This window comes from Orbicella faveolata, unplaced genomic scaffold, assembly GCF_042242905.1.
Source record: "Orbicella faveolata isolate gen_17 unplaced genomic scaffold, um_ofav_v1 contig_46, whole genome shotgun sequence".
Classification (NCBI taxonomy): domain Eukaryota; kingdom Metazoa; phylum Cnidaria; class Anthozoa; order Scleractinia; family Merulinidae; genus Orbicella; species Orbicella faveolata.
The window spans coordinates 15,164,444-15,180,000 of record NW_028301576.1 but is presented as its reverse complement, the minus strand read 5'-3'; the positions used below and the strand labels follow the sequence as shown (position 1 = coordinate 15,180,000).

General features: G+C 39.6%; 1 protein-coding gene and 1 pseudogene across 1 annotated transcript in view; both read left to right on the top strand.

The window, feature by feature from the left end:
• LOC110050644 (acyl-coenzyme A synthetase ACSM4, mitochondrial-like) overlaps positions 1-3,675 on the top strand; it is a 12,663-nt gene extending 8,988 nt beyond the window's left edge. The window contains exons 9-12 of the mRNA XM_089277857.1: positions 17-92; positions 696-792; positions 1,169-1,291; positions 1,611-3,675. Of these exons, the coding sequence (XP_089133983.1) occupies positions 17-92; positions 696-792; positions 1,169-1,291; positions 1,611-1,697 (383 nt within the window). The 3' untranslated portion in view covers positions 1,698-3,675. The remainder of the gene's footprint in view (positions 1-16; positions 93-695; positions 793-1,168; positions 1,292-1,610) is intronic.
• Positions 3,676-7,926: 4,251 nt separating this feature from the next.
• LOC149098596 (uncharacterized) lies at positions 7,927-10,125 on the top strand (annotated as a pseudogene).
• Positions 10,126-15,557: the final 5,432 nt, after the last annotated feature.

The following is a 15,557-nucleotide window of genomic DNA, read 5'->3' as shown; positions in this document are numbered from 1 at the left end:
TTGCATAAATGGTCAGGTGATCTTGGCTATAAAGACGAAGACGGTTACTTCTGGATTGTAGGACGAACCGATGACATCATATTTGTTAACGGGTAAGAAAAAAAAAGTACTGATCAACTAATAGTACGAGGCTATTTCCTGCAAATATACCGACATGGAACGTAAGGAGTAAATATGAACATTTTTTAAATTTAAAAACTTTGTTCTTTATAGTTTAACTTTAAAAGCCACCAATAACTTATCCATTTACTTATCTACTTCCAATACGGACCATGTTAAATTGGTAGAGACTTCATCTAGGAAGCCACTTGCATTGCACATCTAAGTGTTTTGCTGCTGCAACATCTTGTTTTAGATTGTTTATAATCTGACATTCGAGTACTGCCGATTACACTTTGTCAGAGCTTTACAGGGATGAAACATGATTTGAACAAAAAGATTTGTATCGCCTGCCAAAAAAAACTCATCTTGGAGAAGAAGCGCCATAACACTCTGGAGGTTATTTTCGCGGCTGGCATTTAGAATGCGAGACCTTTCCAAGGCAAGCATGCGAAGTGCGACAACAAGAATGTGCCCGTGATCATCTGATCACGTGACGTGCCTCTCACCAGTCACACTCACTGGACTACACTAGCCTTTGAACTAACTTTTTTCAATGTATCTATTCATCAAATTATTAAATTATACTCTTTCAGCGTCAACATAAATCCTTGTGATGTTGAAGAATGTCTGATTTCACACCAAGCGGTTTTGGCGTGTGCTGTGGTCAGCAGTCCTGACCCACTTGGACAGGTCAGAAATAGTCGCTGCTCAAGTTAAAATGATGAAAATTCGCTTCAACGTTAACAGTACGTTAAAGATTATAAACTTTCAGTTTGAGAGGCATTCATTGCAAGAAGCCTTTTAAAGCCAGATTCTGACATTTTTTTACCAGTACGATATGGAGCTAAGACTAATACGTAAGAAGAATTAATTCTGGAATCAAGGCTGAAAGTCTAACAAGCTAATTAATTTGATTCACAAGAAGCAAACACGTACTGTTTCCAATCTTGCGCTTCACGCTTCCTCGACTTGAATTTCGTCAAGTTAAGTTGTCTGAGAAAGAAAACTTGTTTTGGGAATGCAGTATTCATGGTCTAATTTCACGCATTTCTGACCGTTTCTGTAGGCGTCAGTGAAAGCATTTGTCGTGTTGTCCAGTGATTTTAAGAACAAAGAACCAAATGAGATGATAAAGGAACTACAAGATTACGTGACAAAGAAGACAGGAGCCTGGATGAGCCCAAGGAAGGTCAATTATGTTTTAGTTACAAAATTTGTTTATTTAGTTAATGTCTTCAATCGGCAAAGCGCTCCTACATAGATTTGGCATTTACATAAAGTTATTTAGTTATATTTATTATTTGAAATTTTGCTCGCGTTCTTTCTTTTAAGAAAAAAAAGCTCAGACTTGAACTATCAATCAACTGTTAAACCATTACCATCTAGAGATAGACTTGCTTACGTACGTGTAAAACACTTGCCCAGCGAGGACCTGACCGTGACTAGCTCAATTAAATGCCTTACATGGAAGAACATACACTGATATTGTCCTTTTTATTTCTTTCCAGATAGAATTTGTGGATGCCTTTCCCACTACGCTAACAGGCAAGATCAACCGAAACCAGCTTAAACAAAAGGAGTGGAACCAGTTTTAATATATAGATTTAGCCAGGCTACATACAATCTCGTTCCCAGAGTCATCGTTCCCCTTGACCAGCGGTCGGAAAACGAAGAGCTCTGGGAGCAACCATTTTGAAATAACCGAATTCTGCCCATCCGGTTTCACTGCGCAGTCTGCATCTATGCGCGCCGGCGCCGGCGCGATCGATCGTAACATCAACATCACAATTTTCATTTACGTTCCAGCACAGCGGCTTAAAAGAATGTTTCTTCCTTTGAAATTGGCTGAAGGATGGATGTTTTCGAAGGTTAAAATAAGCGATATCGCAAACAGTTCACTAAACTTAGCGGAAACAAAGTTTTACGAAGTAGGCATCGCGCCGCCCTGTTTGTTGTGAATTTTGCAAACTTTAAATCTCGCGCGCTATCTCGCGACCCCTCGGGTGATCGCGTGATGCCTCGCGAGGAAGTGCGCCTAAGAGCCCAGGCTTCTCACGGAAATATTACTGTTTTGAGTCACGTTAACTGGGTTCCGAATAACTATTTACAAGTTAACCTGACATGAGCCCGCGATCCAACCGAAAAACCGGGAAACCAGCATTTGGTCAGCGGTAAACTTTAAAAAGCACATGATCGCTATGAGCCCGCAATATGGTCATGTGATACTGGTCAGCTGATACCTTGTTTTGACAGGTGTCAATTGACCATAACATGGATGTCCAATATCAAAGAAGTAGGCTATAAACCGAGGCTGCATGTCTCTGTCAACCTATATATGAGCTGGAATATGGCTGCCATCTTGCGCAACTTCGGCGTCGTCGTCGTCGTCGTGCGTACCCGCCATCGAGCAATACCGCTAGCTATGATAACCATGAGAAAATCATTTCATGAGTTTCCTTTACTTTCTCTATAGGTATAGTGCTCCGCTTGACGGCCCTTCGGGCCGCCGGAGCTCCGCTATAAACAAATATGGGTTATTGACCAAGCGTGAGGCCAAGATAGCTGGATATTGACCAAGTTTTATTATTGCGTGTTTTTATGGACCGAGACGGAGTAGAGGTCCATAAATTCGGAAGAAAAAAGAACGAGGCCAATATCCAGCCATCTTGACCAAGCAACTTGGTCAATAAAGAATTCACCATCCTGCTCGCTCGAGTAGCCAATCACAGCGATGATTTCGTTCATCTTGCCTGTTCTCGGAGCTAGCCGCATAATTAACGATTATTCACCGAAGTGGAGGTGAATAATTGTTTTAGTATATACCACACAAGCTGAATAACTAGCGGAAAAAAAGTAACTTTATTTGTTTAAGAGTAACTTTATTTGAAACGGGAAGCCATTTTGGTTTTCTTCGGCTGCTCGACTGCTGATGGCTCTTCCTGGATTTTAAACGGCCTTTTGAGTAGCTTTCTCGACAAATGTTGATATCTCTGATGACGAAAGCGGGATGGCAATGGATATTCTCTTTAAACCTTGGGTCGAAGCAACGGAAGAGATGACACAAAACGGGACATTTCGCAATCCAAGAATCAGCGAGAGCGCAAAATCGCGTCTAAGTGACACGTATGTCGCAGTTATTTCTTGTTTCCATTATATTTTACGCCTGAAAACATAAGTTCAGGGAACATATGTGTTGAATCTTCTTCTGCCGCGTTTTTCGATATGGTGAGAATGCCACAAAATGTAGCTCTGAAAATCAAGTATATGAAAGAAATGTCTCAAGCATTTTATGGCTTTTTTGAGAACTTTCGGTGATTGCTCTCACTATCCATGTTAGGATAATGTGTATTTGCTGTTGCCCAGTGCAGATATTTGCAATCAATTAAAGGCTATTCACAACACTACGAAATATGTATCTTACTTAAGACAGAGCCACGGAGAGAAATCAAATTGTCAATTTCAAATGAATATCTGTGCTTTGAGACTGATAATAGGAGAACATGATCCAGTGGATTTCATTTTCACACGGCCTTCCTTGTTGTAGAAATACTAAATTAAAGACAGCTAATTAAATATGCGTAAATTAGTGACAAACGGCCATTTTTGGAGGGGGTCTCCCTAACTTGAAGGGAATGAAATATTTTGACCTAAGTTTTTGCCATAATCATTTACTCACCAAACCCAACATTTGTGCCAAGTTTGAGCAAAATCGGTGATTTGCGCAGCATCACCTCTTGCCTGGTTCTGCCTGGTTTTTCCATGGACACACTCTTAAGTGGTATCTTTGAGGGGTCTAATGAAGCTCGAGAAACTCCCATATTAGTCTCCTTTCGGAGTAAAATTCAAATTTTGCGACGTGCATCCCTGACCTTTTCATATGGGAGTTCCTCCCCCCCTCCGGGTTTCCAATGTCTCACAGGAAGTGACCTAGTGAAGGAGTGAAGGAGTGAAGGAGGGGGAATGAAATCGCTTTGTTACGCCGCAAAATGTAATACTAACGCAAAATGTAATAACATCAACGCAAAATGTAATAAAGTTATCAACGCGAAATGTAATAACTTTCCAACGCAAAATGTAATAACGCAAATTGTAATAACTCCTGAATGGCAAGTATGTTCAACTTAGTCAAAAATTAGTAACAGTATCGTGATTCTGACTTTTCGGAACCTAAGTTATAAATAACCTGTATACTAGGTCTACTAGTTTTATTATGAATTCTACACACCCTCGAATCAAAATAAGAAAGATGTTCCTTTGCCATGTTGGTTGAACGAGGAAGGGGTGTGCGTGAGGAAGCAGGAGGACCTTGTTTTGTGTGAAGCTTTATGAAATTATCCGCAAATGCATGTTCTTTTTTCTGATACAAGGCTATGACTGATTGATTTTGCCATTGATTGATTGCCATGAGATTGTTAAAGAAACTTTGGCTTCCCAGTGAGAGGCTTACCTTAATTTAAATAACACATGATTGAAAGTCAGTGTAATTGCCGTGAATCTCTCTGTAAGCAGTTGGTAAAGGAGTAGATAAAAAGAGAAAAGTGCAAAAGAAAAATTAAAACCCAAAAATGTACAAAACAAGAGTATAATACGCAAATTACAGCGCTTAAAAACACCCGAGGCCTTGTCCTCGACTGAGTATAATACGCAGCACAGCGTAAAAGTATATTATAGTACTCTTGAGCGATCTCACTTCCATTTGGGAAGCCCAAGCTTAAAAATAGCCTTAACAAAGAAACACACTCTAGCTTCCCTTACAGCTCATTGGCCCTCTCGCTTCAGGGAGGACCAATAGGAAAGCTACAACTTCGATCCTAACCACAGACTATCCTGATATAAAAAGATCACCAAACAACTATTCGAGCGGAACGGAATTGAGAAACTTCTCTACCTTTCCCTGAATAACATTGAATTTAAAGTTGTCACGCTCCAAACAGCAGCTGAAGAGATTCGTGAAGAATCGAAACCGAGCGGTCCTGCTGAAGCAGCTACATGTCAGACAACGAATTACTGCTAAGTACATCTGGTGACGAGGATGTCGATTACACAGCCCCAAAAACGCCTTCTTACTGTCCTCCAACGAACACCGAAGAACACATGGCGGAGGACAAACAAAATGATGCTTACGGAAAAGCATCTTTACTAAACCTCCGAATTATATCATATAAGAAAGACAAATCTCTAAAAGATACGCTCGTTAGAACGAAAATTTAATTGAAGGCTAAAATGCGTCGCTATCGCAATTCACGAGGGGAGTCCGTGTAGGCCTGTCATATCTTTTGTTTTGAACATACTTGCAATTCAGAAGTTATTACATTTTGCGTTAAAAAAGTTATTACATTTTGCGTTGGAAAGTTATTACATTTCGCGTTGATAACTTTATTACATTTTGCGGTAGTATTACATTTTGCGGCGATTATTATTACATTTTACGTTAGTATTACATTTTGTGATGTTTATTACATTTTGCGGCGTAATACGCTTCGCCGCTACAACTTGGAAAATTACGTTTTCCTAGTTTAATAAAAACTGAAACGCTTATCCTAATGAGGCAAATATTGTGAACAAAGATTCATGATATTGGGGCAGTCTCATGCCTTGTCAAGCAATAGTCACGCAACATGCATGCAATGATCCACTGACCCAAATTGTCACATTTCATCAGTGACCATAATGGCAACAAAAAGATCGGCACTTTGAAACTTTAATTTTTTTTTCTGTTTCTGTTTTCTTTTTGGGGTGGACAAATTTATTGATTTCGATTTTGGCCATTTTGGTCTTAAATAGGGTATGGTTTTAGCACTCTAGTCTTGAATTGGGTATGTTTCTTAGAAGAAGCTACTTTTTTATCATTGTCAAAAAGGCCATCAGCAAAAGCCCTTCATAACTTATGTTTAGGGCAACTGTGCCAGCCGCAACAGTCATAACTTGAGTATCAAATTTTTGGCCAGGTCATAAATAGGGTAAAGAAAATTATAATCATTTTTAAGATTCATCTGTTCGATTCAAGCTCTGTGGGGTGCTGGGCCGCACAAAAAAGCCGAGGCCTACTTGCATTCTAGTCGGGCTGAATAGCACTCCAGTTAGAGGCAAAAGGGAAGACTTTCCTAGCTAATAACGAGGCTGCGCGTCGCGCAGGGGAATAGTGGAGGTCGCTCGAGAATTTACGGCTAACCAACAGCTAAGGGCGAAAGTTAAAGCTTTAAGCATCTTTACTTCGCGTTTGACCAGCTATACTTTGAAGAATAATAAACAAACTTATTTGATGGATGAGTTGCACGGGGTGTGGACCGTGCGGTCAAATTGCCCCAAATACGCGTGACGCTACTGTTGGATAAAAGCTTTGTTTTTCCTGTTCGTGTACAGTCCTCTGGCATGACAACACCAGAACAGTGTTAGAGCTTACAGTGGTTCGTGAATCAATTATTTATCTTCCTTAGAGTTGACCTCTACGCGACACTCCCGGTGAAGACTTTTAGATACATAGATAGATAGATCATCTTTATTTATCCACGGTACATAATTCGTCAGCTTAAAGGAGTTTTTGCTCTTCTGGGGGTCTGACACTTTTCCACATGTAGTTTGGCTGAAATAAGATATTACGTAACAAAAGAGAGTTAGCTGACACAGAATGCATTGTAAGCAGAGCGGATGAGAGGTAAGAGAATTAATCCCCCATATGGGCTTTCAGTCGTTCCTTTTTTCCTACCCAACATTCTGGGGAACAATTTACTAAGGACAAGACAAGTTCTCTTTTTTGTCCGTACACTGAAGGCCTGAGACTTAGTAAAGGCTCTACGTACAAAGTAACGGTTCAAAATGGTACAGTAATACAGGAATGACCTGAATTGGACGCTAAATCCTACGGGGATCTTATACATCCCCGAGGGGCATTAGTTGTCTTGCCCACCGGTTCATCTTCTTCTCCGTCGTTACTTCGGTCGTGATGGTTGTGTTACGACCCAAACCGTGACCTTTACTTAAATCGTCACGCAATCCTCACGACCCAAACACCGGATGGGATTACCAACCGACGCAGTCAACTTTCTGTTTCTTGAAACTATAATCTCACCTCTTAGCTGGTTGAAACAGGCACATGACCAAAGCGATCGCTACGCCTAGGAAGGCAACAGCTATCATACAGATGTAAAATGTTTTCAAAGAACTGGCCGGCTTTTCTTTACTGTGTTCAGACCCTGAAAATAAGACGAGACCGCGAGTGTCGTTACTAACTTTAGGTGCCGGAGATATGTAGACAGAAAATATCAGTGTTACACCCTCCAGGTTCTGAGGAACGGAGGAGCCACTAAACTTCAGAACGGTGTTGCCTGAAACAGAATCCTTATTCCGTATTGCCAGCGTTAAATTGAAATATCACAGTTATACCTCTACGCTGAAAGTATGAGATGGTATAAAAGCAAACGTGACTGCGATACCGAGGAAATCACAACCACAAGAATTTAAGTTTTTCTAAAACATCCCCTAATGTTCTAGATTTATGTTCGTCAGAGATATCCTTTACTAAAAACCTATACTGAAATAGCCTCCACTGAAATGAAATGAATTAAAATGTAGTGGTTTATTGTGGGGGCTTCGGCCTCCACATTGCTGCCGTCGGCGGAATTTATTTGTCTACGTGTCGCGATCGCAAGGTCATCTGGGAGGAATTGCGCATTGGCCGCACCCGGTGGTAGTAGGAATCTACGGAGGCACGTTCTGGTCCACCCTGCGAACAGAGCCTCTTTTATCGCTTTTTTGAGCGGACAGGAGACGGAAAAAGAGGCTCTGCACAAATCTGCTTTAGGCTTTCAAGTCGCCGTAGCCCCAAATCTCGGGCTAGCCATACCGGTTTACAGTCGTCAAACTGGTTTTTCGAGTGTGAGCATCAACTTGTACGAGAAACCGATGGTCGAAACTGAGCCCACTGGATGCAAGAAAAACATGGCGGCGAAAGGGCGGGCGAAAGGAGATCGTGCGAAAATGCTTGACGATACTCTGCTTACACGTAAGCATCAGTCAGCTTCTATCAAGTCTTTCACATCTGGGACTTTCGTATCTTTACCCAGGGTCACTGGTCACGGAAAATCTTTCATTTCATAAGCTTATCAACCTTCGCTCCCGTTCGCAAAAGAGTTGCAAAAGCACTCTTAACTCTGATTTTCTCTGCCCACTAACTGCGCTGATCGAAGACCAAAGCCAAACTTACCAAGTTTTCGGTATGAATTGTTTGAAGCTCGAGGAATTTAAACAGGGCGACCCCGGCGATTTGTTGTTTTCAAGTAAAATATTCAGAAGGTTCAAATTTGAGCGAAGAAAATATTTTGGGCGTTGTTTTAGATGAAACTCATTGTGTGGTTATTTGGTGAGTTGTCAGTCTTTTTTCAGCTTCTTACAGATCATGAGTAATACTCATCTGTACTGTTTTTCATTGTTATTTTCCTTTGTGTCGGTGAAGGATAATTATGTACAAACCTGAAATAAGTTAAATAAAACGTTAAATGAAACTAAGAATTAAATTGAATCATGATTGTATATACCTGATAATTTAATTATGGTATCATTTTGGTTTGAGAGATAAGCTAGTTTACTAGAAAGCATATTGTGCTGTTTTTGTTGTTACTCATGCATACTTTTGAGCATTTTTATTAATAGTTTGGAATTATTTAGTCTTTGCTACAATGAATCAACATTAATTACTGATTAATTATCACATATTCACATGGTGATATTCATGTTACACTGGTTAAGTTGGACTGGTATTCATGGCCAAGTTCCCTTCCAGGCTGCCTATTCTGTAGTTGGCAACATACAGTAAAAGTAACTCTGAAAGTTCCAATGTTCGCCTGACCGCAACAGCCAGGACAAAGTTGGGGAAAAATTAATAAAATTAATAAGATGTTAAATATGACAGCTGTCAAAACCATTAGGATGTCACCTGACAAAAGAAATGTCAAATATATTGCTGAAAAAGCTAAGGGTGTGTTCCTTTGGGGTGATCCAAGATCACTCAGATCATTGTGCATCAAACAAAAGGAGCTGATGAATCCATGACCAGAGTGGATTCATCAGTTTTTTTGATGTACCATGATCTGAGTGATCTTGGATCACTGATCCTGATCCAGATCACCTCAAAGGAATGCATCCTAAGAGTGAACCACAGGATACCTTTAATTGGCTTATCAATGATATGGTAAACAATGTGCATGATGAAAAAAATCATAATTTTCTGCCAGTCATTAAAAGCAGTGACGTGGTGACATTTATGACACTTTTCAACAATTCCTTCCATGAAAAAGTAAAATTAGGGACTATGTATCACTGAAAGACCCCTCCAGACATCAAGGATAATATAATTTTTTTTCAGGACTGATTTAGTCTCACAATGGAAATACTTGCCTGGTAATAACAGCTAGTGCCCTGAGAACGGGAGTTAACATACCCAACATCTGAAATTGTTGTTATTTTTGGAGTGCCAGGGAACATGGAATCCTACCTTCAAGCAGTTGAAAGGGGTGAAAGGGATAGTTCTGATGTTTTGTCCATATTGTTTTACCGTGCACACCACTTGTGTTACTGTGATCCGACAATGAGGGCATTTGTTAAAAACAAAGTTAAATGTAGGCATGTGGAAACAGTTTTTGAAACATTTTTTAATGAGAAGATACAAAAACCTTCCATACTGCACAAGGGCTGTGATGTGTGTGGTAAACAGTGTGATTGTGGAGCCTGCCCAAAAGAAATGTTAAAAAATTATGCTACAACGATCGAGATAAAACTTTTTCCAAGAAGGGAGATCAGAGCCATGCAAACTTTGCAGAAAGTCTTATCTTGATAACCCTTTTTATTATAATTTTAGTAATTTTTATCATTTTTGACAGCTTATATTAAGTCGAGAGGATGATCAGAACACGTTTACCAAATTTGTTTAGCATTGCCAGGAGGTGCAATGTCTCTTAGGGGTGCAAATCAAAGATTTCGGTTTCACTTATAATATGAGTGTTTAGAACAAACTATCTCCCTTCCAGGTTGTACATTGCTGTCATTCTATTTCTGGTGTCTTCAATTTAACTTTACTTTAATTAGTATAATTGCCTATAGCTCGCTAATCCGGCAATGGTGATCAGGTGGGTGCTCAGGTGACACATTTACAGCGAAGGTGAATACAAATTACATAAAAGACACATTAACAAATAGCAAACGAAACTACTCACGCGCGCATACGAAGAACGGTTACGATTTGTGTGTACTTGATTAGAAAGGAAATTTGTATTTAAATGTCCTTTCAACTGTTGTCCTCCGGTGCTGATAAGAGTTCGGTTTTGCAACTTTATCCGGCCGTATTGCTTCGGTTGTGTTTGCTTCTAAACTGTTCCACTTCTAAGTCTAAGACGGACGACTTTTTTGCGATCTTCTTGGCGAGGCCATCGTGGCTCCGCAGTATAAAGTTGTACTTACTTTTAGCACCGCACAAATTCAGGCATTCAGCCCACAACAGAGGCAGCACGAATCCTTTTCATTCTTCACCTTAACTCTTCTTATTCAATTTTAACTAGACTTAGCGAACCAAGGGTAGGTGGCAAAACCTCCAAGTTCTACACGACGACTCTTTTTTGCGCTTTGTTTACATTTTACATGAAGGGCGATCCGGCCTGGGTTCGAAACTGTATCTTAGCAATGCGCTGAGCGTGCTCAATAAGAACTTGACAGGATTCGTACAGAGTCTTTTCTCGGTACAAAGCATATGTACCGTAACAAAAGGCTCTGCTTGCAGGGTGGTTCTGGTCAAAATGGTGCATTTAATTTTTAACTGTGTATGAATTAATTTCACATGTTGATAGAATTAATTTTTCGCATCTCTTAAACATTTGTTTAACCTCCAAATTAATTTTACCATTCCTATTAATTATATTTTTAGTAAATTAATATTTTGTGTTTGTAATTAATTTTGTGTTTGTTTGTAATTAATTTTGTATGTTTCTCAAAATCCCTGTACCCATAACACCTCGAAGTAGTTCCCTGCCATGTGCTGCCAAACAAAGATGGCAACGACCCCTTAGAATTCGATTCCCGAACAAGTGAAAGAAATTGCACAAGCTGCGATCGACAGTATTAATCAGCTAACTTCGTTAATTGAGCACGGACCATCAACGACAAGTGGAACTGCAAGAATTCCTAGCAATGCACATGTAGCTGAAGCTACACACGGAGCCGAACGTCAACTAACAGCATCAGAGATGACTTTCGTTCGCCAGACCCAGCCAGCTAATAACGCATTAGCAGAATTACAGAGGAGATTTCCGACAGTTTCAAGAGGGAGAACCGCAGCCAACAGAGACCCCGTCTCTGGAAGATACAGAAGACTGTAATTCTACCTCGCCGCCGTATCCAATCGTTCAGAATGTAAGGCGCTCTGCTGGTCGACCGTGAGCATCTGAGATAGCTTCAAAGGATGTTATGATACTAGAAATGGGAAGAGCGAAAATACCGACGAAAGCAGAAGAGCCTGATTTAGAGAGGAGTGGACGAATTATATCAGGCGTTGACATTGATAGAAAGTGGGATACCAAAAAGTTTCACCATGAGTTAGCGAAATTATTGACAGGTGAAATGGAGGGATTCTATTTCGAAATAGTGAAGAACTCTGGTGGTACTTTGCTAAGACCGAACATCCAGGCAGGAAAGGAGATTGATTCAAAGCTGCTGCTGAAATCGATGGCTCCATCTGGTTGGATCCATTTAAGACTCCTGGGGGAACTGCCATCCATGATTGATCCCAGTGATAAACAACTAGAGTTTCCTGTGTTTGAAGTTCCTGAATCTGACATGCTCTCGAGTGATGCTAGTAGTAGAGACAACTTGTTTTCTAACATCGTGGATTCGACGAAAGATTCTGATGCGAGTGTCCAGTTGTCTCGACATATGTCAGACACCAATGCTGATGCCTCTAATACAAATGCAGAATCAGTGTTCAGTACAAGTAAGAGTCAGCCACCCTTGAGTTCATTAGATATTCAGACAGTAATCAAAGGTGCTAAAGATCAGGGTTTGATTGACCCTGTAGAAGTGCTTAAATTTCTGCAAAAACAGATTGTAACTGGCCGAGCCTTAGAAGTTACAAACTCCGAATAAACCATCGAGGGAGAAACAAATTACAATACTGTTGACAGGGCAAATATATTAGAAACAACGAGTAGTGAATTAGAATACATTACAAATTATACACTGACATTTTAGGTGGACTTCATGGGAGACGAATGTGACGATCAGGGTGGGCCACGTAAGGAATGGATACGACTAATGAATCAAGGCATTAAAGAAAAGTACTTTGACCATGGCTTGAGGCCATTATTAGCACAAGATTACTATTTTGTTGGAGTTATGATGGTGTTGCCATGCTTAAAAATGGGCAATTGCCAGTATTTGTAGAGGAGAGCACTCTGCAGCAAACTGTTTCTTTGAGAGAGTGTTTTGACCCTTGTGTTCGCCAAATTCAGCACGGACCTTGGAATGCTGTCAGCTCTTCAGGAACTGCCAATGTTGGTTCATCTCCTGAGACCCCAAGCACAGGGTAAGTTGAGTGTACAAATGCTGTTTCAGATTATGAAGCCTAACTTTTCAGAGGAGAGTTCCAATGCACTGAAAAAGGAAAAAGAAGTTTATCAACTCTTTGTCAAATATGTTCGAGAAGTGGCAGCTTCTACGAGGGTGTGTGGGCAGACTACCCTTGATTTGAGTCATATTCGTCAGTTTGCAACAGGTACAGCAGAGGAGCCTGTCCTTGGTTTCAGTCTTGCACCATCAGTGGAGTTTATACTACCCAAAGAAATCGTGAAAGTTGCTAGTCAGGAAGGACTCAATGATAAGCTGAAGAAAGGGAAGAGTGATGAGCAGCAGGAAGAACAAAAGGAAGAGCAGCACCCACCTGTGGAGGGTGGCTTCCTCCCTTTAGCTCATACCTGTATCAACTTGCTAGAGCTTCCAAGGCCAACTGAGAAAGTTCCTTTGCCTCCTATGGATAGATTATTTGCTCTGTATGACTTAGAATTCTCACAGAGCTACTTTGGCAAGAAGTAAATGGTCTGCAGTCTATGGCGGATGTTGCCATTTTTGACTTTAAAGTTGTAAGACTGCTAATGAAGTGCTGTTTTTCTTGACAAACACTGAGTTATGCAGGTTGAGTTCTTTTGGTCTTTATGGGTTTTTTCAAAAGTTTAGGAAGGTATAATTTCGTGATGTCCATTTTCTAATTGTTGTCCAATTAATTATTAGACTCTGTTGCGTTCTAGAAAAGTGAACTTTGATATGTAACATGTTGCTCAGTAGCTTTTATTTCAATACTCTTATTGGGTAAAATGATAGGTCATTGATTTAAGTTGACATTTTAATAAGATTTAATGCATCAGTTTATATTACTTTACGCAGATGCATGCACTATTTGTAGAATAAAGAAAAGGCAAAAATTTAATTGGTGGCTCAGAAAATACATAAAGCTAAGGTTCCATCAGTGTTTTTCTGTATTCAAGACTGGAAAAATTCCCCATTGTCATCAATATTTTGAACTTGATAATGTTGCCACACAATAAATTTAAGTTGAAGCAAGCTTAATTTAAGTTTTAAGTTCTATATCTCCATATATATTGATTGGTTTATATACATGCACTGTTGTCTTTCTTGTTGCCAATTTGAGTTGTTAGGTTTGACTGACCTCAGTGCAATAATTACTCAAATTGAATGAAGTTATTCATCTTATGTTTATGTTAATAAAAGTAAATAACTAAATGCAATAAATCTGTTCTGAGTTTTCTATTACCGATACTGGCATAATTTATGGGTGAAAGCAATGATCTATGAAAATCAATTTAACAGAGCATCACCACCCAATTTTATTGAAATCTATACCAGGAAAAGCCTGTGACTAGGGATAATTAAACTTAATATTCCAATGATATATATATCTATTCTATCTATGATTCAAAGATCTATCTATCTATGAACGATGTCAATAACAAAAATAGGAGAAAGATATTGACTAAGCGTGGCATTTTAATAGTGGATACAACTTGATTTGAAACTCTTGTTTTTCGTCAATGAAATTCATGTTTGGCTAGTATGCAAATAAAAAAACTGCATCGCTTTTGTGGCAGATCAAATGATTAATCTATTTAACCACAGGAAAACTGCTTCCAACTGCTTTCCTTTAGAAAACCTATTAGGGATGAACCTTTATATTGGGGGCAGGCAGGAAGGCAATTACCCCCCTCACCTCTAAAAAAAAATGTGAGCAGCAAAACATCTTGTCAAAATAATATTTAAATTTTCATGATCGAGTAAAGAAGTTAAGGGAGAAACTGATAAATTTGTTGCCCAGAATATCTGCTTCTATGGATGGGAAAAAAATTTAATTATATTGGCATTGTCTGGTACTTCCTTTTAGGCCTCAAAGGACTTCACTCGAGGTCAGAAACATGTTAATGATATCAATACATTGCAGGAAGAGATCTTTTCCGCCATTTCCATCATCTGACAGAGGATCTGGTAACGTTCAAGCCTCTACTCCTTAGCGCACCTATAAATCGCCTTCTTCCAATTTTAGGAGTTAGAAGTCCTGTTGTTGGACTGCAGTTATATACTTCTGTAAATTTCATCCAGTTCATCGTATGATATATCTGAGTAGGCCGAATCGCTCAAACCAAATTCTTTACGTCGCCGCTGAAGGATTGAAACACTAACCTGGAGAATGCCAGCAATTGCTTCCCAAGAAAAATAAAGTGATCGTAAATGCTCCACTTGATCTTTGGTTATTTCATGGCGTTTACAACCTCGTCCTGGCTGTGCAAGATTCAGCGGAGCAGAATAAGATACCTCGAGTGCATTTTAAAAATCTGCATTGTCACGGCTTTCAATCTGACTAGACAATAAGGCGATTAACTGTGTTAATGAATGGTTCATATTCTGAACGGGGGGGCTTGAAGTGCGGATGAAGGGATACCAGTTACATTTGTAACACCGCCGGCTAAATCATTCATTAGAAAAGACAAGGTACCCGATGCATCCAATAATCGATACCTTGTTTCAACTAGAAGGTCTGTCTCCAATATTAGCCAAAATATTGAGAACGCTTTTAAGATTCTGAAGAAACAGTGCGAACCCACGTTCATTTCTCTCTCGTAACACCACTCGACGTGACCTTTGTTGGCGAGCCGCCATGTTGTTGGCACATGGCTGAGAACACCGCCGCAAAGACGTATGGGACGAAAAACACAAAAATAATTCTGGGTTCGTTCAACAAAATGCATTTCTGTAGATAAAATAAATATGACCTTAAAAAAGCGATTAAAAGGTATATAAAATTAATTTCTCGTCCGGAAAATTTTTTTAAAGGGATATAAAATTAATTCTCTATAGAACAAAACAAAAAAAAGGTATAAAAAATTATTTCTCCGCAGGAAAAAAGACCA